The following is a 27,827-nucleotide window of genomic DNA, read 5'->3' on the forward strand; positions in this document are numbered from 1 at the left end:
TGGTGCGTTCAGGTGCCGCGATGTTCCACTGGCCGGTCATTCAGGTCTGACCTCCTCCGTGTGGCCTCTGTTGACGCTCTCGGCAGAATACACGTGTGGTCAGCACTGTCCGCCTGAAACAATCCACTCTTTGTTTGTCCTCTTTCTACTCGCTTCTTGATTGTTGTGCTGGAAATACCTTCATGGAGATGCTGAGGACAGTTTGGATTCACCAATGAACCCATTTTTTAAAAATGTATTTTTTATTCTATTCTATTTAACTTTTAATATTGGTTTTGATAGATAAATTAAATTAAATTGTGCATCATCTAAACTATGAGCCTGAGATTGTGTGTGTGTGGCCTGAATGACACATTGGTCGGTGATGTCACAGATTATTATGGGCTACATTAGACGTCCTCCAGGGTAGTTAAAAGACTAATCGGCGCCTCACATTTCTCATGAGAAGGTAACTCACAATATTGAGTGACAATGGGTCGCCATGGCGACGCGGCATCTCTTCCAGCACTGCAGTCATTTCCATAGAAGGGATTTCACATCCTGGAGCTCACGTCGTCTGAGATGAAGTCGCACCTTCTCGTCCTGTGGAAATACCAACATGTCCTCCCGCCTCAGGAACCACACGCTCGCAGCCACGTAATCAAACTACAATTCTTTAACTCTCAGAAGTATCTTACAGTGTCAGACACGCATTTACAGGAGGCGTTAAGCAGTGTGGAGTCGGCAAGAATCTCGGAGGAAAACATCAAAAGGATTCCAAAGCATAAAACATAACAAACACTTTAAACCCGCAAAAGTTTTCTTGGATAGGAAAGCGAAACCATTTGGTATCTTTATTATTGAACGTTTTCAGAGGCATCGAGTCAAAGACGTTCCAACACTCGCTCGGAGGCACAACAAAAAAAAGAAAAAAAAGAAGTTTGTGGTTGTGTTGAAAATATTCACAAAGTCCCTTCACCCACGAACCAAACCAACACAAGAGGAGGCGCCTCCGCAGCTTTGGTGACAGAAGCACAGTTGCGAGCACGACGTCGGGAAGAGGTTTATGCAAAACGTGAGGAAAATTGCAGCGTCATTGAAGCTCCTTCTCTTAATCTGACTTCCTGTTACTATGGCGATGGTCGTCCGCGTCTCCCGGGCCGGGGTCGAATCGGCTGGAGGCACTTCAGTGTGGCGGCCATCGCGTCCCGTCGGTGCACACTTTCACAAACACACACACACACACACACCTGAGATCGACCGGAGGCGGCAGCAGCGAGGACGGTCCTCAGGGGCCACCAGGGTCGACGCCCATGATCACTCCACTGGTTTTTAGCCCTTTTAGAGTCCAGCTGGCTAGGAGCTGCAGCCTCCGGAGTAAAGAGGGACAGAAGAGAAGAACCCGCCACCAGCTCCAGCAGCATCTCCTCAACACACACACACACACACACACTCACTCACTCACACCAGGATGCTGCTGCCAGAGCCAGAGGTCTTCACCGCTCTCTCCCTCACCAGTGTTTTGTGAGAGCTCTCCGTCTGACCTCCGACCCTCACAGCTCCGCATCTCCCCCCTCTCTCTCTCTCTCTCTCGCTCAGTTCTCCACCCCCAGTCTGGAGAGACCCTGTCGGAACTCGTGCAGCTCGTCGATCTTCCCGTCCAGGATGTCCATGAAGCCCTTGAGCTCGCCCTTCATCTGACCCTGCTTCTGTCGACTCTCCTCCACGTCCAGCTGAAGTCCGTCCACGCGACCCTCCAGCTCCTGGTTCCTGGACTCTGCCGCCTGAGGACACAGATGAAGCAGGAGCCCGTCAGTGAGAGACATGTGAAGACGCCGCCGCTGCCGCCCTCCGGCCTCCAGCCGTCTCATCACATCAACACTTTCCACCTCATAATGACAAGGCTAGAGAGAAATACTCTATATAATCTCCTGAAAGACGCCATTAAATAAAATGTATCATTATTATTATTATTATTATTGTACGAATTCACCATGTTGCTACGGCAACCTACATTAAAGCAAGTGTGAGTAAAGTTGCAAACATATATAAAACATGATTAAGTGATGTTTAAAGTTTGGATTCAAAACCACTAAATATCCAGAGGTTGATGGAACATCTGCGTGAATATATATTTTCAACAAAGACCTGCAGTAAGTCTGGAGCCTAAACCAGCTAAATAAAGGTCAAGAGGTCAAGTGTCTGACCCTTAATAATAAAAAAATCGTGTGTGATCAGTTGAAATTTGATTATAGTTATCATGGTTTGAATCCAGTTTTTCCAATTGTAGCCGGAAATTGTACGATACCAAAAATAAAATGTCTATAATTCACAGTGAATGTATAAAAATAAAATTGTTATAAATTAAAGAAATAAGTAAACAATAGTCGGGCCAAATTCAGTTTGCTTACATCCTTTGGTGAGATCTTTAATAAAAAAAATACTACTATAGATATAGAGATGTAGAATAGCAATCCCCTGTCTTCAGACTCTCCCTCTAAGCCCCGCCCCCAGAGCTGCCAGACCAGCCAATGGCACGAAGGCAGAGAGAGCTCAGAAAATGCCAATCATTTCAATGGGTTTAAGTAAAAATGTACTTTACTGTACCTCCTCAAGGTCACTTTCTATGAGCTGAGGACCATGAAACGTCATCAAACGTGATGATGATCAGAGAGACTCGCAGTTGAACCAAAAATAACCCGGAATAGAGGATAATCTGACCAAAACTGAAGTAAAAATGTTGTCCTGTAAACCGGTTTTGTAATAATAATAATAGGTGAGTATTGCGACACAATGAGGAGGTGACGACACAGTCAGAGGTCGTGAGCAGGGTTTCAAACATCTTCACCACCTTTCACTGTTTTGAAAACACGAGGAAGCCAAACTTTCAGACTCGGCGGCGACACAGGTGCTATCTGGGTGCTGCTGACCAGCTGACTGCTGAAACCTGAGCTTCTCCTGGAGCTTCTCGAAATAGAAGACAGATATCAGGCACATGTGGAGGAGGGAGGGGGGGGGCAGTGTTGACGACCACCGACTCTTGCCTGTTCACCAGCGTGGCTCAGGAACCAAATGGTTTGATTCCCTCAGCGAGTCACAGAGACCCGGCTGGTCCGTCTGGTTCTGGTGGCACCAGCTGGAAGAACAGGTGCTTTTTGTTTCCACAGCAGACACTCGTCACTCCTCCGAGTAGAAGACGTGACTCAGGGTGTGACAAACGGATTATAAAACAAATATGTGACGAGGATCCAACGTGTTCTCATGTGGAGGATGATTCATGGAGTCCATCTCAGGAGAAGGGGGGAGGGACACCCTGGACAGGTCGCATGTAAACAGACAACCGGTCACAATGCAGAGTCGTCTTATCGTATTGTTTGAGGAGTGTGGGAGGAAACCAGAGTTCTCGCAGAAACGCCTTCATGACAAGTCATTATTGTCGGACATACATGGTTATTTTGTAGCTGAACAATTATGTTTATAGTCAGTGTTGAGCAATTACTTTACACGAGTAACTTAGTTACAGTTATTAGTAACTTCTTTCAAGAGTAACTAACTCTAGTAACTAGTTACTAAGGAAGTAACTTTTTCGGTAAGTGAGGGAAGAAAGGCAAATTAGCCACTGGTAAGTATTAGGTTGGATTATACGAACAATAAATAAAATAAACAAGTAAAATACATCTTAAACAACGATGGTGTATTACAGATACAATAGTGCATGACTGTAGAAAAAGATGTGTTTTGAGAGAAGGTTTGCGAGACGACCATCGACACGTCAAATAAAATGTAAATAAAATGATCTACATAAAAGAGAATTTATCGATAAATTATAAACGGCAATAACGAGTAATACCAATAGATTGAATCATTGATAACTGACAGGTGTGTATGGTTCGTCTCCACAACTTTATCAATGAGACTTAAACACATGAAGTAACTAGTAATGAGGTAGTAATCAGTTACAGCACGTGTAGCCACAAAAAAGTAAATTATTACTTAATAACACGTTACCACCAACAATGTTTATAGTTAATAATAAACTCCTTATTGTCAAAATTGTGGTGGAAATATACAAATATACTTCAACAATCTAATGTTCAACCATGATGTTTGCTTGGAGCTACAACCCTTTTTTTTTTTTTTTTAAATGCACAAATACTTTATCTTCTAATAAATTGTAAAGACTCAGTCCTGCGTGAACAAACCACCTCGAGGCTGTTATGTAACGCACTTAGCACGACCGACGTCCATGAATCCTGACTCTTCGCCGTCAAACAACTACACTGGCCATTTGAAAGGACTTGCCCGGCAGCGTCGTAAAGAACAATCGTCAAGATGCTCTTAAGTGACACGTGAGGAGGACGTTGTTGTTGTTGATGTTGTTGATGTTGTTGTGTCACCCGGGCCTCGGGCGCAGGAATCAAAGCTTCGACTCCTGCTCAAGAGCACTTCAGCTCCTTTCAGAGCGGCCGCCGTCGCCCCGGCCTCACGCGCGAGGGTGGAGGGAAAAGTGTGAGCGATGACGTACCTGCAGTTTGGCTCCGATGCTCTCGCACTCGGCCATGAGCTGAGGGATCGTCTCCGCCTGCTTCCTCAGGTTCTCCAGCTCCTGAGAAGAACCACATGGTCAGAGGAGAGTGAAGTCGACTGCGTTTGTTTGAATTCACCTGCTCGGGTTTGTTTCTACAACGTAATGATCATCACCATCTGGTACTATGCTGCAACCCCGATCAAGAATACACGTTTGAAAAACACCTTGTTTGTGTTTTCACAGTCCTAAATGAAGTCCTTAAGTGCTCGGATTGATCTCTTCAGTGTTCAATCAGCTCTGATGTCGGCTCAAAACTAAACAAAATATATATAAAATATTACACTAGTGTGCACTATAGTGAGTGAGCTCTCTGATACACTTATATTGTTTTGGCATTGATGGTTTATATTTAAATAAAGTGTGTGTAAAAATGAAATAAATAGATTATTAATTTATAATAACCATAGAAATCCACTGAGCTTTTCATGTTGTGTTGAAATTACGATCGCAGCGGTCGTTTTATCCTCTGCAGCTAAAGCAAGATGTAATCCTGGTGGTGACTGAGGACAAGAGGATACAGTCGACTCCAGCAGCGTTTAAAGCCGATTTTTGTACACATTTTGGTTTCAATCACTCGGACAATACTACAAATACATCCTTGTTCAAACGGTATTGCAATATATTGTAGCGTTACCTCTGTATCGTGATACTTATGGAATCACCAGATTTTTGACACACTCTAATAGTGAAAGACCCCTCAAGAGCTTCAAGGATCCACACGGTAAGTTGGAAGAACAACTAAATCAAATCAGTAAAAATTAACACGGTTTCCGTTGATTTTCTGAAGGACAAATAAACACCAACTAACACGTGACCTTCTGGCAAAGGCAACAACCAATGTGGTGTTTGGAGACGAGAGGAACAAACACTCTTGAAACGTGTGCAACAGTGTGGGCGTGCAGGTCTCATTAAACTGCACAGCTCCATTAGGATCACACAGATCAGTCTGGATTATGATTTAGTCGACATAAAGCTCATCACCGCGTCGGTGCCAAATTTCCTGACAGATCAGATTAAAACGAAAAAAACATCACCGGATAATTTCGACATTTAAAAAAAAAAAAAAAAGCCAGAAAGAACATTCATGGAAGACATGAACCATTAGGAAAAAGACACGCATGAAAAGATAAATGTCAAGATGTACTTGTATAGACTTTCCTTGTGAAAGCATGCGACCAATTTAGCTGGACTAGTATTAATGAGTGAACGGGTCAGTTACTCAAGACCTTTTTAATGGATTATCATAGTTGCTTGATAGGTACTGACCACTGCAGATCTGCAGATTCAATCTTGTTTACCATAACCACACCCTGCTGTGATTGGTCGAGCATCATAGTTTGTCATCCTGGAAGTCTCCACCTCCAAGGGTTTGTTGTATAAACAAAGCGGGCGTGATTACAGCCGGCTGGAGGAGTGGAGCCATTATTACATCATAATGAACTCCACTCTCGTAACCTCTCGTTCGCTGAGATTTCTTTATAAAGTAATAACTTAAAACATGGTCATGATGAGGGACTTACTGCATCATGGAGAGGTACTGACCACTGCAGAGGAGCTAAATGATCAGTTGAACCAGGATTTTTTTTTGCACCATGGACCGGTGTAATGTTGCCATAATATTGACGGATAAAAACAGTAAAAATAAATTATATATAATTTGTGATTCACAAGTTAATTTTTTTATATAAACTTATATAAAAAAGAGCTTCTTGACTTATTTACAGGTCAAAATATTTTTTTCTAAAACAAAACACATAAATTATATAAATTAATTGTTTTCGTCTTTCTGTGCCTCAGAAACTGGTTCCGGCACCTGGACTAGGGGTTGTTAGACCCCCCCGAGTCCTACAGTTTCATCTCTACTCGCAGCAGACGACAGTACACTCGTCCTCAAACATCTGGTGCTTCGATGCTAAAGTAGAGACTTCATGAGGATGAACATCTCACCAGTTCTTTGTCCTGCAGCTCAGCCTCCAGCTCCTGCACTCGTACACCCAGTTGGGCGTTTCGCTGCTTCTCCTGACCCGCCTCATTGCACTGAGCCTCCAGCTCTGCGATCTGCGCTCCGGAAAAAACGAGAAAACCACATCAGCGGGGACAAACATCCCACACACATCAATGCCAGCATGTCTTTTAATGGATCGGTGACATTATTTCTCTTTGTCCCAGTAAGCCAGGGCATGGGGGGGGGGGGGGGGTAAATACACATATTTATTGAAATTCTTTCGTTGTTATATGAGGATCACAAACCTACTCCTGAAGAAACGTAATTATTTGTTCTCTTGACTCTAGTCAAGTAAGGAGTGTTTCTCGCCAGCATCTGCAGAAAACGCTCTGTGCTGACCTTCGACCTGAGCGTGTCACTCTCGTCCTTGCAGGCGGTGAGTTGTTTCTTCCAACTCTCCACGTTCGCCGACGACTCCTGCAGCGCGTCCACCAGCCTGGCGTTGTTGTCCCGCAAAGTCTGCAGCTCGGTTTCCCACTTCTTGGCGTTGGTGTTGCTGGCGGACACGAGAGGAGGGATTTGAGACGTGGAATCAAACTAGCGAAGACGTGAATAATTAGCATTCGACAGAAGTGACGACCTCACTCTGGCGCCGATCGAGAATTATCATTTGATTTTATTGATACTTGCTTTGGTGAGTTTCCTCTGTTCTGATTCTAAACGTGGTCAGACTTGTGGTGCAGCTTTCTTTACCACATAAGTGGAGTTTACACAAAATATCGTCCCACTGTTGTGAGACTTTAGCTGATGACACCAATAACTAAGAACTAAAGTGAAAAACAAAAGACATTGCAGAAGTAGAAAAAAAAAACATTAACACGGACAGATGGAAATCTTAGATCTTTGTAGTGAGATTTGATTTGAATAATTAAATAACCAAGTTAGATTTTAATCACTTTTTGATCAATTTAACCAGAGGAGATATTCTGGGTGACCTTGATCAAGTCATCATCATGTACCCATAACCGTTTTTATTCGGGCAAAGTTGTCTTCTTTCACTGAATGCCCATTAAAAGTGTTGTGATAAAAGAAAAAAGTTAAGGTTCGAAAATATTAGTAATTAAATCAAAACTTTTTTAGATACACTTGTCCTTCCTTGTAAAAGAAAATGTAAACAAGGCCATCATCTAGAAATCTTGTCATGTTTTTTTCTTCTATTTTTTTTAAATTGTGATATTTGTTTGTTCTGTCATCTGTTTGCTCATCATCTCTCAAATTGTCTTTTTCTCTGTTGCCCGGTAAGTTTTTCTTAAAAATGTTCCAGGACCTGCATCGACATCGTTCAAAAGTAGAGTGATTGGCTTGCGGCCGAGAAGTTACAGGTTCAATCTGCCTCTGAGCAACACATTTAACGGACAACTAATGTGTTGATTTAGGATTTAATATTGTTAAACATAACCACACCCTGCTGTGATTGGTCGAGCATCACGGTTTGTCATCCTGGAAGTCTCCACCTCCAAGGGACTCGTTGTATAAACAAAGCGGGGCGTGATTACAGCTGGCTGGAGGAGTGGAGCCATTATTACGTCATAATGAACTCAACTCTCGTAACCTCTCTTTCGCTGAGATTTCTTTATAAAGTGATAACTTAAAACATGGTCATGATGAGAGACTTACTGCATCTTGAAGGAGGAAGAAATCAACATTTGAAACATGTGAATTAGGAGAGTTGGAGTTTGACATTAGTTGCCCTTTTAGCAGTTTTATTGCGTTCGCAGCCTACTCCCATCGGTATGAACCTTGAACTATCATTTTTAGCCTTAATCATTCATCTGTCGAGAGCTTTTCCACTGAACTAAACGTGTGATGATGGAGTCAGATCAGAACACTGTAAGTCTTAATAATGATAATGATGTTTCATCCCATCTGGATGCACATCTGTCATCCAACCAATTACAGATTATCACACACTGGATTACCAAAAGCTTCACTGCATTATAAGGAGCGTGTTTCTGACGGACAATTTGTCTATAGATTCATTTCCCTGCAGTAGGACAGTTGTGTTAAAACTGTAGTATGTGCTACCCTACGAACCCTCACCTCTGCTCGACAGCACTCTTGAGCATGTCGTTCTCACTCTTCAGCTGAGTCGTTTCAGGTCCCACGTGAAAGAACTTCTCGTCATCCGTCCCGTTGATGCTGGACGGCTGGTTGGACGACGGCGTGTCTCGTCCAGTGTCCTGGAGCAGAAGAGTCGAGTCAGTCGTAGGGAGTCGATAAGATGCATGGTTTTTTAAAATCTTGTGAGCTGGAATCTGTGAAAGTCCTGCCGAGTGTGTGAAATTGGCTGTGAAAATGCATGGAGCGATCGTCTTGAAAATCATCTCAGACCGTGTCTCAGGTGGATAGTAAACGGTCCGTGCACAGCTGTGAATCCATCGTGTGCATGTTGTATTGAAACACGTCACTCAGAGAGAGATTGTGAACATTTTGCAGAGGTCATGAAAACGGAGCGTGCAGGAGTGAAATTACATAGTAACAATAACAATCTATTTTTCAGAGCAGCTCTTGAGAAAACTATTTACCTTTGTACTTATGTGGCGACCTAGACTCTGCTGAAATGTAGATGATCAACATTCTACTCAGTTTGGCTGTCAGAGTTAATGATGTCAGCGCTCTCGTTTATGTTACTTTAACAAGTGTGAGTCGTTAACCACACAAATACACGTTGGATTTTAAGTGTGTAGTTGCAGCAGGTGTCAGACATGCATGGGATTATTTTTCATTTTAGTTTCTACCGCTTGTTCACACCCTGGACAAATCCTGAGTGATCTGTCCAGAAAATACGATGCCTGATGAAAATATATGCATTTGGTGCGAGTTTCATTCTCTTAAATATTTGCCTTCAACGTCATGCAAAACAATAGATTTTCACACAAACTTCGGGGCCGACCTTCAGCTGCGGCTCCAATTCCTCGAGTTGTATCTATAATCAGACGATTTGAAGCAGAGAGAAAGTGAAGAGAAAGAGTTATCACTGGACATGAAGGTACATAAAAGAGGGTGGATCCATTTGAATTTAAACACAGTTATACCCAAAATATCCCTGTAATGACAGGCCATGATCCATATAAAACTTTTTTATAAACATTTCAAAATAATAAAATAACAATTATAAATGAAGCTTTAAAATAGAACAATGTTGTAAACAGTGTTTACTCTATTTTAACTGTTGGTAAACAAAGTAACTTTTAGGTTGAAATTTCTTGAGGTAAATAATTTTCTATTTTAGATTTTAAATACAAGCTGATGCTTCTATTGTTGGATGGCAATATTTGTTCTGTTGGTCGACACTGAGAATTGAATATAGTCTTCACAATGAACACCATCCAACGTCCGGTGAACGTGTTTCCGGCTACGCTTCTCATCGACTCGGACTGTGGAATATCGTTTGATCTCTCGGGTACCGGGCGATTTCCACAAGCTACGAGTCGGTCTGGAGTACAGGTCAGGATGAGACGCGCAGTCGCAATCGCTCGGAACCACTCTGACGCCTTCGACGTCATCGATGTTTGATCGACATTCCTCTTGCTGAAGAGCTTGACGATGCATCAGCGCTGCCGTCCGTCCAGACCTCACCAAAAAGTGGTAACATTTTTTTATTTCCTCTCTTTAATTCGGCTTTTACTACCGAGTTGAACGGTTAAGTTGAGCTGGTACCCACGTGACCACTGTTTGCTTCAAAAGATCCCGCTCTGCGCGCCTGTCAGTGACATGTGGGACTTCTTAATGTTCGCTCCATTACTAATAAATCCTTTATTCTTAATGATCTTTTCACAAGAGTTAATTTGGATTTATTATGTCTTTCTGAGACTTGGCAGAGAGAGGAAGAGTTTATTCATCTGAACGAACTCTGTCCAGTAGGGAGCGCTGTCCTGGGGAAGCCTCGCCTCTCTGGTCGTGGGGGTGGTCTTGCTACTGTTTTTAGGGAGAGTTGTTCTTGCAAAGTGATTCAGACACATTCACTTCTTTCAAGCCTCAGATGATCTTGGTTGGTTCTACAAGATTGTGTGTCAATCTACAGCCCCCCTGGTCCTGCGGCGGTGTTCTTGAAAGACTTTAGTGACTTCTTATCTTCGATTATTCAGATGGAATCTGTTCTTATTCTTGGAGACTTTAATCTTCATGTTGATGACGTCACATCTTGTTCTGCTAAAGAACTTTTAACTTTAACAGAAGCATTTAATTTTGAGCAACATGTTTCTGAACCCACTCATCAAAAAGGCCACACTTTAGACTTAGTTTTTACTCTTGGCCTGGACATTTCTAATGTATCTGTACATGATGTCCATCTGAGTGATCATTCTCTTGTCTTGTTTAACCTGGACTTCATCCCTGAACCTAAGCCTTTAAAAGTTAGGTCTCAGAGGCGTGTCATCTCAGCCGATATTGCAGACAGTTTTTCTGCTATGTTTGACCGTCTTTCCTTTGATGACTGCCCAGACGTGGACAGTTTGATTCACTGTTTCACTGGTCATTGTGTTGAAATACTGGATCAAGTGGCACCTGTTAAATCGAACTTGAAAATTCAGAAAAAAGGTGCCCTTGGACAAATGAAGATCTCCTGAGTCTGAAGAGACTTTGTCGAAAGACTGAGCGTCTCTGGAAGTCAACTAAACTTGAGGTGCATAGACTTCACCTCAGGGATCTGATGACTTCTTACAATGAGATGGTAGAAACTGCTAGATCTGATTACATCAGAAAACTGGTAGCAGCAAATAGGAAAAACCCCAAAGTTTTGTTTGACACGATTAATTCTCTCGTGTCTCCTGCTCCTCAAATCACGCCTGTCTTCTGTGAAGCTGACAGCAATGCATTGTTGAGATTTTTCATTGACAAAATTAAATTGATCAAAGAGAAAATCTCTCCCCCTTTGTTTGGAACCCCTACTGTCTCTGAGCCCCTCTCCTCCTCTTGGTCCTCCTTCACTGCTGTATCTTTGGGTGATATTTCGGCACTAGTGAACAAGATGACACCCTCCTCTTGCTCAGATGACGTCCTTCCTTGTAGGCCTTTATCAAAGTATTTGATGTAATTGGCCCCTGGGTTACCAATATGGTGAACCTCTCCCTTTCCACAGGGGTTTTTCCCAATGCATTTAAACATGCCATTGTGGAGCCTCTGCTCAAAAAACCAGGCTTAGACCCAACTGACCTCAGTAATTTCAGGCCTATTTCTAAGCTCCCTTTCTTGTCCAAGATCTTGGAGAAGGTGGTGTCTGAGCAGCTGTCTTTGTTCCTGGATCAGAGCGACATCCATGAGAAGTTTCAGTCTGGCTTCCGTAAACATCACTCTACGGAGACAGCTTTACTAAAGGTGTCCAGTGGCATCATGATGTCGGCTGACTCGGTTAAATTCACTGTTCTGGTTCTCTTGGATCTGTCCTCAGCCTTTGACACAGTTGATCACCAGATCCTGCTCAGAAGACTGAGGGATGAAGTGGGACTGTCTGGGTCTGTGTTAGAATGGTTCTCATCTTACCTTTCTGGGCGCAGTTTTAGTGTATCTGCCAATCAAATGAGGTCTGAATCGGCAGATCTGTTGTGTGGAGTCCCTCAAGGTTCTGTTCTGGGTCCTTTATTGTTTTTGCTGTACTTGATTCCCCTCGGTAAAATCATTCAGAGATTTCCAGATGTTTCTTATCACATTTTTGCTGATGACATCCAGCTCTACTGCTCTTTTGATCCAACTGAGCCCCAAAGGCTGAACAGCTTAGTCAATTGTTTGCTAGAAATCAAACAATGGCTGAGTGAAAACACTCTTCAGCTAAATGTGGACAAAACTGAAACACTGGTGATTGCTCCTGATGATAAGGTTCCAGGGTTGAGTCAGTACTTGGGTGACTTAGGTCAGTCTGTCAAACTGAGCCTGAGAAACCTGGGTGTTGTATTTGATAAAGACATGTCTCTTGTTCAGCACTGCAGGAAACTGACCAGAAACTGTTTCCTTCAACTGAGAAAAATCTCTAAACTTAGGAAAATGTTGTCGGAACATGATCTGGAGCTTGTAATCCATGCGTTTGTTTCTTCTCGTCTGGACTATTGTAACAGTTTGTTTTCATGTCTTAACAAGAAGGAGCTGTCTCGCCTGCAGTTGATTCAGAACTCTGCCGCGAGAATTCTAACCCGCTCAAGTAGAAGAACTCACATTTCTCCGATCCTTAAAACTCTTCACTGGCTTCCAGTTTCTTTCAGGATCAACTTTAAAATTCTGGTTCTTACTTTCAGAGCTATTCATGGTCAGGCTCCTCCTTACATCACTGATCTGATCCAGCCTTACACCCCAGCTCTGGCTCTGAGGTCTGTGGATCAGAATCTACTTATGGTTCCACGCACACGGTTCAGGACCAGAGGAGAGAAATCTTTTCAGGCTGTTGCTCCTAAGCTTTGCAACAATCTTCCTCTCTCTTTGCGCTTGATGGAGTCTACTGACTCCTTTAAGAAACATCTTAAAGTTCAGGCTTTTCCTTGATTTTCTGGAACTCCTGTGTTGTTCTCAGTATTATCTTGTTCTTTAAGTGTATATACTTTTTTGAGTATTGCTTTGTTTGTTTAAGCGCTTTGTGACCCTGGTCTGGAAAAGCGCTATATAAATAAATATTACTAACTTACTTACTTACTATTTAAATGCAGGATTTACGGGGTCTTCAGCATTAGGCAGAAGTCGTAAACGCCACCATCAATTCCTCCACTTTTCTTTATTAACATAAACGATTAAGAGCGACCCAAGAAAGTTTGAGACGCTGCTAAACCAAGACTACTCAATTATCTTGAGACGCGGAGGCGTAATCTGTGTTCTAGTCAGGCAGCCATGAGACTTCATTTACCTGCGAGTCATTGCTCATCGTCTCTCCTTTCTCCTGAGATTTGTCTCTCGCAAGCTTCGCAGCATCCTTCACTTCCTGGAACTTCTCTGCGAACTGGAGATGTTTTGAGAAAGCAGTGATTAGAACATCCTTTTCGGTACCGCTGGAAACAATCGGAAGAGTTCTCATACAAGTTGTTAACGCATGCACACAAAACTCATTTCTGCGCTATCAAAACTTTTATTCCCAAATCAAATTCCTGACTAAGTGGAACACTTCATTGGTTCATTATAACCAGGGGGAAGAGAGCTGAGGCGGCGTTGAATAATGTATTCCGAAATGTGTCCGTGGAGACGTCAGTTGAGACACAAAGACGTTGCAGTTCTGGGAAATTAAGCCGCCTGATCCAGCCAACATGTGATATTCAGCATTTAAAGTATTTACGTCCTCATATTCACAAGATCTTTCAAGAAGTATAATGATGTGGAGCCAAAAAGAAAGTGCTATTATCTAACATGAATTAAGATTAATAGACAGGCCACGTTATTACTTTATTAACCTTCTTTCCCAGAGTTGTATGACTAATGGATGCTAATGGTCAAATATTTTTTCTTCGTTCTTATTCAAATATCGACTGACCTTTGCAAGCTGCTGCTCAGAAGAAAAGCCGAGTCCAAACACCGTGTTGGCTCTGCTGTCGGCCCACTGGCCGAACTTCTGCGACGTCTTGGTGAACATCATGTTTGGTGTGATCGTGCTGTTGATGATCACCTGTCGAGAAATCGAATCTCATCAGAAGAAGGTGTCATACGGTCAACCGGGTTTGACACGACATGCAGATCATTTGAAACTAATTCTCTCCCAGGGAAATAAATAGCTAAAGACTTCCTGATCTCTGAGGTGCCCCGTGGCTTCCTCCCAGCAGGAGGAGTCTAGAAACCTCCACAACAAGCGGTGAGACTCTTAAGAGCTCCGTCAGGTTCAATGTGCAGGAAATTAAGTGCAGGTCAAACATTAAGGCTAGTGTTGTTTATTTCTTTCCATCCATCCTCAATGTTACCAATTCTTTCCCACTTTTTCTTTTTATCTTCCTCTGATTTGCTTCCATTCTTTCTTTTCCCGGTCGACTATTTCATTCATTTTGACAATTTTTTCCTCTTTGGCGTATGAGGTGAACAAGAACATTTGTCAAAGCCACTTGTGTTTTTTTAATGAAATGACATTTCTAACGACATTTCTACAGTTGCAGGAAAAGCTCAAGAGACTGACGGCTGTTTTGTTCTTGATCCATTTTCAGTGAAGCTAATGGACAAGCACAAGACAGAATGTGTTCAAGTCTTGTCACTTGTGGGTTCAGTTTGAGAAGGAGTCGTGGTGCGATAAGTAACAGACATTTACTGAAGCATACAATAAAAAAAATGTCCACCTTCCCATTTCTCTTCCATCGGTTCCATCGACATTTTATCAATTAGAGCGAATCTCTAGTGTAAATAAAGGGAAAAAATAATAACAATCGGATTCTGAAGTATCATAGATAGCATGTTCGTGCCAGGATCTCTGGATGAGTAAAGCCCAACTCCAACCCCAAGGATAAGGCTTGTGAAACTGGAATGACATAAAACAGCGAACTAACAGCCATGTGCTTCGGAAAGAATTCAGACAGACATGTAAACTCCATGTACTTTCTCATTTGTATACAATTAAAATATCTTTATACCCTCAGATTTATATTCATTGTTTAGCGTCAAGTCAGATACTCAACCTGCCAGTTTTCATTTTCCCTCCTTACTCAGCACTCGTCACTTTCTCTTCTTTTTCTAAAAACTGTACTTCATTCTCATCCTTGGGTTTAACTTCTTCTGCTTTCCATGTCATCTTCCCTCCTTCGTTTCCTTCAATTCCCTTCTCCCCGTCTCCCTCTGTTTCCAACCGTTTCCTTCCTCTCTTGCGGCATCTTCCACCTCACCTGCCTAATTTCCAGCGTCTACCTCCTGCTTCCTCTCCGCTGACATATTCCTCCGTGCAGCCGGTCCTGTATCAATTCAGGGAGTCTGTTGCACAGCGATGTTTTTAATAATGTAGACTGATCGTGCTTCATTCCTTCATCAACCGGGACTCAAATTCAGATTTCTTGAGTAAATTGTATTCAAGAGTTCTTCAAAACAAGGCTGACCCACATTCTCCCGCGGAGAGGAACCTGACTGCAGCACTTGCACGTGTCATCTCCGGCACCTGGGTGAATATTTAACAGAGATCATCATGTAGATTAAAGTGAAGTGTCGGATAGGATAAAACTTTAATGATGCTTGAAAAACTAGGTTTGCTGAAGCAGAACTCGCGCTGACACTAATCAAGCGAGCGGGATTAGAAGTCATGTTAAACAATCTTATTGAGTTTCATTTCAAGATTCTGACTTCAGATGTTGTTGAAATAGTCAGTCGTAGCCTCGAACTCGAGCTTCCAGGTGCTTCTGTCTACCATCTGTGGTGTGTAACTCGATAAGGAACCGGAAACTTCACACTGGTGTACTTGGCTTTCACTAGAGATGAGTGAGCGACTAATAAAAAAGTTCTATACCGGGTCAGAAATATCAACACATCAGCCCTCAGCGTTAACCTGGGAATCTGATGCGTCAGCAAGAATTTCTCAGCTGATAACACGACCTGCACTGCCACTGAGAACGACGACTAAAAAACTATAAATGTTAGTGGGTTTTGAAAAGTGAACTGAAAGTCTTTATAAGCTTAAGAAATCAATAAAATGCAATAAAATGATAGTAACACTGATTTGGTCCCTCTCATCTTTTTGAAGAACTGATCTGAGAGCAGCAAATACACTTTTAAAATGCTGTAATCTTTTAGCACTAGATAAAAAGAAACATTAAAAAAACAAACATTGTAGGAGCCAATATTGATTCTTAGCTAATTATTTTCATAAATGTAACTTTTCTGATATACCTGTACATGTGAAAGCACTTTTTGTCATACATTGCTTAATGTTGCCATATAAGCAAATAAGTTGCCATAAAATTATTGTAAATTAACACAAAAAATAAATAAATAAAAACAAGAATTTTGAAGATCTGAAGGAATATAATATAATTTGTATTGTTGTAAAGATTAAAAAAGCTTGTGGGACCAATTTAACAACAATATTTTTGAAAACAAGGAAGTTTTGGAGTGGATTATATTTATTTATTTTTGTGGCAGTGTGGCTGTGTTTCTCCTTAATTTTGACGTTTGTATGTTAAGAAGAAATTCTATAAAACAAAGAAAAGGGAATTACGGTCCATGTTTGTGTAAGTAAACAATAACTTATTGTTTTAGTTGTAAAAATCAATTAAGAAAATATCGCTTCGTCAAAATTTGGATTTTATTGACAAAAACACGTCATATAATTCATCTCTCTAAGCTGTGATAAGAAACCTAGGATACGAGTCACACACTCTTTTAGTCAAATTAAAATCCTGCAGAAGTGGCCTGCCCTCACCATTCGTGGGCACTAACAATGTGAATGTGGCTTGTGAGACTTTGCTACGAGTGGGTGTGTAGGAGGGTGAGACAGACTGGAGGGTGAGTGACGCTAGCAGCTGCGTGGGTTAGGAGGCTGGGCCCGGTATCAAGTGGCACGAGCGAGTGGGGAGCAAAGATCAGCTGTCCTCTGCCTAAGGGTCATTTACAAACTCTAAAGTAGGCCAGGAGGGTCCTGCAGACTCCTCTTTAGCTGTCTGTGGAGAATCTGCAACCCCGGAAAAAGACGGCGGAGGCGAGGGCGGATAGACTTTGAACTCAAGAGCTAATAGTTTGTAGACAGAAAGGGGACAGAGAATGTATTTTAAGGAGAAAGATTCTTTATTTTCACCTTTATTTCATTTTAACTGTAGAAAGTCAACTCGTCGTTTTGGTATAGTTTAGTTTCTAAAGCCGCAGGACACAGACTTAAAATCAAAAGGTAAGAACAGGAATAAAAACGTAAAGATCCTCATCATCATCATAAAGAAATGTTTCAACTCCAGCGCTATGAACAAAAAAAACAAAACATCCCCTCAATAAAGAACACATTTGTGTAAAGATCCTGCTGTAATATCTAGAATCTGAAGATGCTGATTCTCAAAAACTATTGAAATGGAAAAAAGAAGCAGTGACACAATTCTAATTCACTGAGCATCCTACCTAGACTCGCTCCCGGGAATACTGCTGAGGAATGAAAGGAAAGACTGTGTCACTGTAACTCAAAGAGCAAAACTCAATTATATGTCATGAAAACTCATTTATTTGCAGAGCCATGAACCAGGATGAGAGTCAGAAGCGCTGACCTGCTGCATCATCATTCGTTGAGTTTCCCAGCTCAGGCCGTCGGACAAATGTGAGCCGACTGTTTGTCAACGTTAGTGCACCGAGATGGAAAGACTATTCTTCCAGACAGACCTGTCTCGCTCGCAGCTAGCGTACTGGCTAGAAAAGTACAGCGTGTATATGGAGCGTCGTTCAGTAACCTTGATGAGTCAGCGCGCCAGGACTCACTTTGAATGTAAATGTGGAAACGCTCCTTTGAAAAAAATACTATTAATATATTGTTTTCTTATCGTGAAGCTTTGAAGAGAAACCAAGTTTATATCAGATTGGTTAGATTCATCACTGTGCAACAACAATCAGATTTTTATTTTAGGATCACCGTCGGTGACGTCAGTAGTTTATTCACCGAGTGCGTTTGCACACTGTTGTTATGAAAGTATGAAAGTCGGATGAACAGCAACAGTATGATGTCGTGACAGTGCTGAGAAATCCCTGCACCTATAGTCACATTTTATCTGCATGAATGTTGTGGAGGAGGAAACCTGCACAACGTGACTCTTTCACTGCCCACAACCACATAACTAAAAATAAGCGACATTTCGGAATTCTTATTCAAACTAACTCCATGTCTAACATGCACTGCTGATCTGAGACATTGCGCCTTGAGAGAACAGACTTCATACAGTGATACAGTAATATAACAATAATTTACTTTATCTTTGTTTGCAACAGTGTTGAATTTGTCTTGAAGTCAACATTTTATTACAAGTACTATTCATCTGGTTTTAAAAAGAATGGAAGTGACTGTGGATGAGTAAAATAAAATAGACATAAGGGGTTGTCAAATGGTGCAATGAATTGCGATTAATTGATAACAGACACAATAAGCGCTTTCATTTAAAAAATTGAATTTTCGTAATTTTTTTAATCTTAAAGGTTAAAGGTTAAAACAATTGTCAGACACACCCTGAAGTGGACATTGTCATTTGTCTGGTGATTCATATAATAAGTGGGGGTTTTTTACAGCACTTTACATAGACCCGTTGTTTTATTTTTATTTTCTAATGATTTAGACAAAAGAAAAAAGCAGTTCTGGTGATAATTAAATGTTTTCTTAAATACAGCAGAATGTAAATAACTAGAACCGCATATTTAAAAAAAAAAAAAAGAAAAAAGGTTTTATTAAAACACTTTTCTTATACAAATATTTAATAATAATAATACATATTTTTCACATGTCAAAACTTTGACTTTAAATGGCTTTTTTCCTCAGCTATTTTAAGTTATATTAACAATAGAATACTTAAGCACTCTACAAATATTACTTACCTCCTTAATTACAACCATAAATGATAATAATAAAAAAAAAAAAAATGTTCTCTGCCAGTACATGAAAGGTAAACTAATATATTGAGTTAAGTGTGTCTGAAATAGATGTTGGACTCTATTGTATCATCAGTGTCCATTTGTACAAAACTCTCTTTTCATTGAAATATTTACAGTAGAAAATTATCTTAAGCCCCGCCCACTGAAATCATTTAGTTTTTCTGGAGCTAAAATCTTGTTTACAGTAACCACACCCTCTCTGCTGTGATTGGTCAAACATCTAGGTTCAATCCCTGAGGTATCCACCGCCAAGAGACTCGTTGTATAAACAAAGCATAGCGTGGTTACAGCTGGTTGGAGGAGGAGTGAAGCCATTATTACGTCATAATGGACTCATGATGAGGATGCATATCGGAGAGAAAGACGTCAACATTTGAAACTGGAGAGTTAGGTTTTCACATTAGTTTTCTCTTCAAAACATGTTTTATAATAATATCTATCATCTAACATTTTGATCACAGAAATTAAGAATAATAATTCCTAATAATAGATAATTTCATCCCATTGGTGCTTTTCATTTCAGAGACAATTCTGTTTGAAGATGAAATGATTCCACCCCGCTCCCCTCCACTCCACTGACGGACATGTTTCCCTCCACGTCACTCAGATAGTGTTACTCAGAGAATTCACACTTGCATACCTTGGATCCATCCACGCTGATAATGCGGTAGCTGTTGCGTGTGCTGTCGTAAAAATAGGAGACTGTGACCGCCTGCTTGCTCGCAGGAACCCAGTTCTTCTTGGTGTTTGGGTCGATCTGGAAAACATGGGCCCTGGTGGTGTAGATCGGCTGCTCCCTGTAGAAGAAAAGACATAAAACACCAGCTATAAGTGCAGTGCACTTAACATTTCCATCGTTACATTTAAGTCCACGATCGCCTGACACGTTTTGAGTGTGAACAGGCTGATGATGAAGTAACACAAATCCAAAGAGGAACGACGGCACATCAACACCTGCGCTCATCTCTCAGGTGACTCCGGTTCAGACGGCGTTTGCTCCAGACCACACCGGCATGTTATCACATCTGCTAGATTTCCCTCGCGTCTCCGATACCGTCGGCTTAAAAAAGGAGGCCTCGCAAAACTCGACTGTAACACCCTGAAAACATCTTTTCTACATTGTAACAGATATTAAAGTCACTCCCACAGGAACAAACTTCACATCTTTCAATTGAATATTTTGTCTGTTAACTTTAGGAAGTCAGAGGAGGTCAGGGACACTGGTGGGCACACAGTCTGTAAATTAAAATGAAGGATAGCCACAGAGGCATACATCTTTTTAAACGTTTGAATTGTGATCGAAGGGGTTATTTCTTTACTTTTACCTCAGACTGCAGCCAAGAATAACTCATTGCGATACAAATGACATTAGATTATTTGTTTTGAAATCAAAATATGTCCAAACATCGACTTTAAAAGTGGCTCGAGTCGACTGTATCCTCTCATCCTCAGTCATTGCTGGGATTTAATTTGTTCCTTTAGCTGTGGTGGAGGTTATGACTGTGATTTGTAAATGAATATAGTTTTGCACTTTATTGAAATATAAACCAAAAAATAATTATGAAGAAAATAAAATAATATTTAAAATACAAATATTATTGATTCAGTGCTGGTTAAAGAAAACAAAAACATTGTGATGTTTGAGTGCATCGATATTTTCTTACCCCCTTACATTCGGATCAAAATTTTGTTTCACTGACACTTGGAAAAATGCGTTACGGGCTAGTAAGTGTGAGTTCAAGCCCATCTGAGGAACAAAAAGAGCAAATAACTCCAATCAGATGGAGCGCGAGTTTGTTACTTGAGTCTGTGATAATAAACCATATTTTCGTAACGTGTTTCCAGGGTAGTTCTTTAAGCAAGGATGGGGCACAAATCATGAATTTCTATTTTAAGATGAGAAATTATAATTTAAATAATAAGAAAACATATAGGATATAAAATAAAAATTTGATAAAAGTTTATTTGGGACTTTCTGGACCAAAATCGTATATTTACAATGACATTGACACTCGCAATACCTACTCTTACTTTTCACATCCTGATGAATCAATTTTGAAACAATTTTACATACAAACAAGCTTCTACTTTTAGGAAAGAGTTTGTCTTGTGTAGGTTAAACTTATTTGTTGTAATTTTCCTGCAGGTAAAGCAACATGTTAAGGACGTGATACCAAGGTTTTATTAGCCTCACTAAAGTTGGCATCTCTTCTCTAAATAAACATGCTGGAAAATGTTCAAGAGAAATATGGTGCGATACCTCAACACAACCAACATCATTTCCAGTGCATTATTGCTTAATACCAGGAGAAATCAATGACAGCCTCATGAGCAAGGGCAGCAGCAGATTCACGAGCTAATAAAACTATGACTACCAGTGGGATTAGAGGTTGAACAGAAGCCTAATAAATCCACTGTCCCCCTTTAAGCCTCATCTTGCATTTCATCTGCTTTGGGAACAACAAAGCCCATTATACAGATCACTGATGTCACTTTACATCCACACAGTCGTGCACAAAGGCACACTCGCTGACCTTTGCTGTGCTCGTGTCTGGAGCCCACACTGGCAGTTAGAGCAGCTGAACGACTACACTCGTCGCACATCTGTGTGCCCCACAAACCAACCACGACAGATAAAGATAAAAATAACTAACACATTAGGTAATTGATTTTATTAGATGAAATTGAGGATGACGCATCTCCTTCATGTCGTCAGTTTCTACCAGTATCCATCTGGCACATTAAATAATTCACAGGTGTGTGTCGATGTGTGTGTGTGTGTGTGCGATGGTTGAGCTGCTCTGAGCGGGTTGACCTCTGGATTTTATGCAGTGGGGTTGCAGCAACTGCAGTGTTCACTGGGCAAAAGAACATTAATCAGCAGTGATAAAGTGTCTTGACAGCCTCATACTGAGCGACATATTAATCAAAGGACATTTACCAAAGTATGTGTTTTCTTCCGTGTAATAAATCACACTAAAGTTCTGCGAAGATACTTCACCAGTGGAACCATGTGACACTTGTATACACAACACAACTAATCACTAAGTTTCTAACTCAAATCCGGTCCGTCAAGTCATTTTATGAGGACCGCAGGATGGTTGGCTCAAACTCAAAGTAGACTAGTGTTTAAGATAAGGGATAACACAGAGATAATTAAGATAAATTCCTCAAAGAATTAAAAGACAACATAAAAATAAACTAAAAAAAACTTTTGGGTTAATGTACATTTTGCATTATTGAAATTGACACCCCTGGCCTAAGAAAACACAGCCGACGGTTGCTAACATAAAATGAAAAATAAGTATAGTTAACAACCTACTGACTGAGCACAACATAATGCACTTCACCGGTGGAAGCTAATAATACAGATGCTGCTAAACTTTGTATCCCCCATTCGACATGTTCAGCAACAAAGATGATTATTTGTGGCTGGCTTCACTTGATATTGTTGGATTCTTTATTTTTCATTTCCATAAAAACATTTTACTGTGTGCAATAATCAGAAGATCCAGCAGCAGAAACCTCAAGACATTCCTAAACAACTTAAAGATTAAAAATGTTCTAAAGCATTGTGTTTGTCATTGCCAAGTATATGAAAAAAGGTTGTTAGCCAAGTAATGTGTTCAGCAATGATGTCAATCATAGACAAAAAAAATTAATGTAAAAAGGAATGTACTCCACCTTTAATAATACAGTGGAGTCTAACTTCAAGTTATCCTGTTGCAGTTCTAAACATTCAACCACAACACTGGATGAATTCCATCATCAGCGAAGTGTTTTACCAACAACAAGAGTTTGCCGAAGATAATGGAACCGCATTACCCGGAGGAATGTCAGTAATCTGAGAGATCCACAGCTAATGTTTTGGCAATTTTCATTCGAAACCCACTTCCTTGTAAACATCGTATCCAACATTTGAGAGTGTGTTTTTTATTTTAACTTGTAGTTGGATGTTAAGGCTCAGACAAGGGTTAGCCTGACAATGCATCTGTAATCCACCTGCTATATCCAAGGATGCGTCTCCAGATTGAAGACAAAACCGCCCAGTCCAGATTCCTGAGCTTGACATTCCACTTGAAGCTCTTTACTCAAACATGACAAGTCGTCCTTTGTCTAAATGCTACGTTCAACCGGCTTAGTTATTAGGTAACATCTCTGGTCGAACATTAAACAGAAGAATTTAACTTGTTTTCACACCAGATACACAAGTAAATAGAATCCTATTAAGAGGATGTTTTAAACGTGGCAGTCTTCATAAAGAGAGACCAATGGAAATTGTTTTCTTCTACAGAAGACAAGGAATAGAAATAGGGCAACAGAGAAACAACACAATAGCTAGACTAGTAGACAGAGTTGGAGTGTGGAAATGAAATAAACTATTCAATAATGGACGCAGGGCTGCTGATACACTCTCAGAGGAACAATTACATGTGAAGCCAAATAATAGGCTCTCGTCATTAGCCAGACAGCATCACCCTGCCGTCGGGACTTTTAAATGGTCATTGGCCTGTTAGGATCCTCTGATGAGTAAACATACTTTAAAATAAATTACTACCAGACTCGGAAGTGCTCTCATTGCCTCACTGGGGCACATAATGTTGCAACAATGTCAGAAGAATAAGAGGAGCATTAAATGCCTCTTGATAATACAGATGAGACAAAACTAAATATTATGCTTCATGCTTGGATACATACCGAGCTCTTGAGCCGAACAAAAGAAATGCAGATTGACATCGTTTTATCTGAATAAGTTTATCGTCAGCTACTTATTTTTTTTATAGATTTTTCTCATTTTCTTTGGAATTTAAAAAGAAAAATGCTGCACTGCAATGGAAAAGCTGCTTTCGACAAATTGCCTGCATTGTTGACTTCATGTTGTGTATTATGAATGTAAACCTGGTTCAAGGTCTAGAGATAACCCTCAAGATTCCTCTTACATCATGTTGCTCTTACGAAGGAAGACGGTTTTCATTGGCTGGATCTGTTTGAAGAAAAAGCAGCATGTTTTCCAAACACAACTGTAGTTGGCGGTCTTGGGTGTTACATTTTACATGAACAATCAAAAATGTTTATCAAGATAATTACGACTTTTTCACAAAGCTGTGAATGTAAAATACACGGAATGATATATAATGAGCGGCTGTTGCCGTTAAACTTAGAAATACAGATTCTATTCAAATAACATTAGCTTAAAATTTGAACTACAGCTGAACTAATATATTATGCTTTATGTCGATATCATTTGTGTTACTGCAAAACAAGTGGGTCAACAAGAGATGTTAATGATCCTCATCTAAAATAACGCTTTATTTTAGCTTGTTGAACTTCCAAGGAAATTAAGTGGTTCTTCTCAAACTGATTCATATATTGAAAGACATTCGAAATGTTCAAGACTAAATAGAATGTTAAGTGTCAAAAGCTACACAAAGCAACCAACAAAAGGGATGTGATCTCACTGATGTTTATCTGGTACTTTAATCTGATGTGCATTGTGAAACACAAAGATTATTTATTAGGATTCAAATCTAAAACCGTACACAAGAGTGGTTTCTAGAGTCAACTCAGTTGATCACAACTTTCTTTTAATGAAGTAAATTCAACACTAGAATTTACATCACTAATAGGGTTTCAGTACCATCTAGAGTCTTGGAAAATGCCAATGGAACATGTTGTTGCCGGTTCCAAAAGCAACCATAGAACGTTCGCCTCCAACAGTACGAGGCAGCCGTATACGGCTCAGCCTAATCTGGGTGCTCGGCGTAAAAAAGGAAGTCTTTGCAGAAGCACAACATGGCAGCAGATGGCCTCCTCGGCATCAACCATCTGGTGAGATGTCCAATCTCTCATTGGTCCGTCCACTATCACTTCGCCATGTTTCTGTGAGGGCACATCTACTACTTTGATACCCTCCCTAGACCCCGGAAAGAAGGGTTGATTCGCATCGAGACACGATCCTGTCTGGGCAGCCAAGAGACTCACAGCTAGGTCAGATGTAAGAAAACCTAATCAATGAGTTCAAAGACCTCAGTTGTCATTGGCTGGGCAGCCAGGAGATTAATGGTAAGCACTTCCCCTTGTGTGACTTTCTTTGAAATGCAGAAGGCAGACTGTAGGTTTTACTAGTTTGACTTGATGTCACGGAAACAATATAAAAAATATGAATACGTATTAAATTGTATTAAATTTAAATACAAATGTAGACCAACTTGACACCATCATCTACTGACACCAGCGCCTGAATAAACTGGTTTTGTGAGTTTGCTGAGAGAAACTTAAGCATAAATCTCACTGTGTTGTAACGTGATGACATTTTAATCCGCAGAAATAACAAATATAGTCACACTTGCATCTGCCCACATTTAAGTACCTTCATTTAGCCCCAACATACAACTTAAAACTCTTCAAATACAATTCCGCTGATTTTTTATTTTCTCCAAAATTCTAATATATATAAAATACTTCAACAGAAGAATGAATTGTATCTGTTATATTAAAGTAACTATTCAACAAAATAAATAGATTAAACAAGAAAGACAGTTTACTTATGTAAAATAAAATATGCTGTCCTGTAAAGCCTGAAAAATGTAAGAAATAATACAATTTGAATGAAATAAGAAATAAAGCTGTTACTGATATAGTGGTGATTTCTTAAACCCCCACATTTGGGTTGTACAAGCTGAATGTAAAGTTAATGACCAAGTTTCATCATGAATGGCACATTTGCTGCTGGCTGAAATCATTCATCGAATTATTTGGACCTATTGATTTAGTCCAGATGGATTTCATTTCCTACATCCCATAACCACATGTTTCAGATAATGACATTGACTGAGGAAATAGATTTTTGTGTCACAATCTCCGGTGCTGGATGGAACATTTTATTTACTCTCCCATTCAAATTTTAAATGTAGCAAAAACCCATTTTACTATAAAATTGATTGTTGATGACTAAATGAAATGAAAATGCAAAACTACAAAACTCCTGTGCTAGGATATATGGTGTAAATGAATGTTGTTGTTTTTTTTAATTAAATGCCCTCCTGGAAGTTTCACTATCAAACCATAAGTACACTTTTTTATGATTAACACAAGACCATTTAATAAGACTTTATGGTCACCCATACTGCACCAACTCATTTCCATCCATAGTACCCGATATGAATGTCCTACATCTAATTCATCTATAAACTTGCATATAGTTATAGCAATTAAAATATCATATGCAATAAAGTATTTTCTTTTTAAACCCCAATTGGACAGCAGGTTGCGGTAGGGTTACTGAACTTGCTTGCACAACCCAGTAGAAACTGGGCAAAAAAGTCATCCAAGTGTATTGTGTAGGAATGATGGCGGAAGTTTAATTGTCTGTTCCTGGTCCCATTAAAAACATAGACCATGCATCGAATTAAAAGTAGCACTCTGGGTCTTGAAGCTTTATTTTTTCAAAGGATAACATCGGAAAAGTTAACTCAAAATCCGGCTAAATCAAAAATAAGGGATAAGGGATGACTAAATTCAGTCATTACTTTTTACAAAGCATTCCATTTGTAGATCGTGTCAATGGTCATCGTCAGAGCGATGACTGAGCATTGTTTTCATCCAGTTTCACAGCAACATAAACATGACTAGAAACCTGCTGGGTTACTATGACAGTCTCTCCATTAAAAAAAAACAGGAACAGGCATTACTCAACTACCAACTGTGGGAGACATGCATATTAGAAGTGTTAAATATATATATATATATATATATATATATATATATATAATTATATTATTTTATACAGAAAAGGAGCCAAAATAAATCTGACCAAGCCTCTTATATGATAATCACAGCAAATTGTAGCTGTTCTGTCAACAGCTGTGGGAGTAAATCACCACCTCCAGATCTGTGTTCAACACACTGAAGAACAAGCTCTTTACACCTCCACATATACAATTATTTTGTCCAGATATATCACTGAGCTCGACTTCACTCTTAGGGGTAAATGGAATTAATATAAAACAGAGAATAAAAAAAATATATAAATATTAATTGATAATTGATACTGGGGAAGATCTCAGGAGTCCACTCACCCCATTGCCACGGACTTGTCAAACAATTGCCTTGTCAAAGAATTTTTAGGATCCGATGGTTACAAAGAAAAATAGTCCAGCGAATGACAGCCACGAACAAGTCCAGTCGCCGCTCGGACTCCAGTGAAACGTGAGAGCACTTGTTCGGGGAAAAACTCGAATCAAACCAGGTTGACAAGATTCACAGAACCTCGTCCAGAAAAACCCAACTTCCCTCGGTCTCTCTGCTGGTGCTCGCGGTGTGTGTGTGTGTGTGTGTGTGTGTGTGTTCCTTGTCACAATCCGCGGAGATTAGATGAAGGTAATATTCGCGGTTCGCTTTGAGGACTTTCGTTCCTTTCCAGATTATATGTGTCGAGAGCAGCAGCGACACGGAGCGGTCACACCTGCGCACGCCTCTCCTGCCACCCACACTCGTTCACATGGTCACTTTTGTTGTCGTTGAAACGGCGTTTTTTAAAAAACTCATTTATCATGTTTACATCACAACAACAACAACAAACAAAAAAAAACACGTACTTTTCACCAAGAAACAGTACTTACATTATGTGGAAGAGGGACTACTTGTGTTCCTCCAGACTATAACTCCGTATATATGTCGAGGAATTGGTTGATTTTCTCTTTTCTCTGTTTTTTTCTCTCCCGTATTTATAATATTCTTAAACTCACTTGTCAACCTGAACTCGTCACA

At 40.2% G+C, this 27,827-nt stretch overlaps 1 protein-coding gene across 3 annotated transcripts; it reads right to left on the bottom strand.

The window, feature by feature from the left end:
* Positions 1–797: 797 nt before the first annotated feature.
* homer2 (homer scaffold protein 2) lies at positions 798–27,827 on the bottom strand. 3 transcript variants are annotated; one of them, XM_087793843.1, is made up of 10 exons: positions 27,680–27,827; positions 19,699–19,855; positions 14,017–14,148; positions 13,399–13,491; positions 9,466–9,498; positions 8,613–8,752; positions 6,912–7,068; positions 6,515–6,625; positions 4,505–4,585; positions 798–1,763 (listed from the first exon to the last, which is right to left on the bottom strand). In XM_087793843.1, coding segments are annotated over exons 1-10 (1,095 nt in total). In that variant the 5' UTR covers positions 27,682–27,827; the 3' UTR covers positions 798–1,574. The 3 variants fall into 3 exon arrangements, with proteins under 3 accessions (XP_087649969.1, XP_087649968.1, XP_087649970.1); XM_087793842.1 differs by lacking the exon at positions 27,680–27,827 and adding an exon at positions 27,137–27,444; XM_087793844.1 differs by lacking the exons at positions 9,466–9,498; positions 27,680–27,827 and adding an exon at positions 27,137–27,443.

The sequence above is a fragment of the Callionymus lyra genome, chromosome 6, assembly GCF_982586985.1.
Source record: "Callionymus lyra chromosome 6, fCalLyr1.hap1.1, whole genome shotgun sequence".
NCBI lineage: Eukaryota > Metazoa > Chordata > Actinopteri > Syngnathiformes > Callionymidae > Callionymus > Callionymus lyra.

Bases quoted from the DNA above. Each gene is read 5' to 3' on its own strand.
- homer2 (XM_087793842.1), bottom strand. The intron at 14,149-19,698 runs GTATGCAAGTGT...ATTTCTCGACAG, and splicing joins TCAGCGTGGATGGATCCAAG to GTGATCATCAACAGCACGAT. The intron at 6,626-6,911 runs GTCAGCACAGAG...TCCGGAGCGCAG, and splicing joins GTGACACGCTCAGGTCGAAG to ATCGCAGAGCTGGAGGCTCA.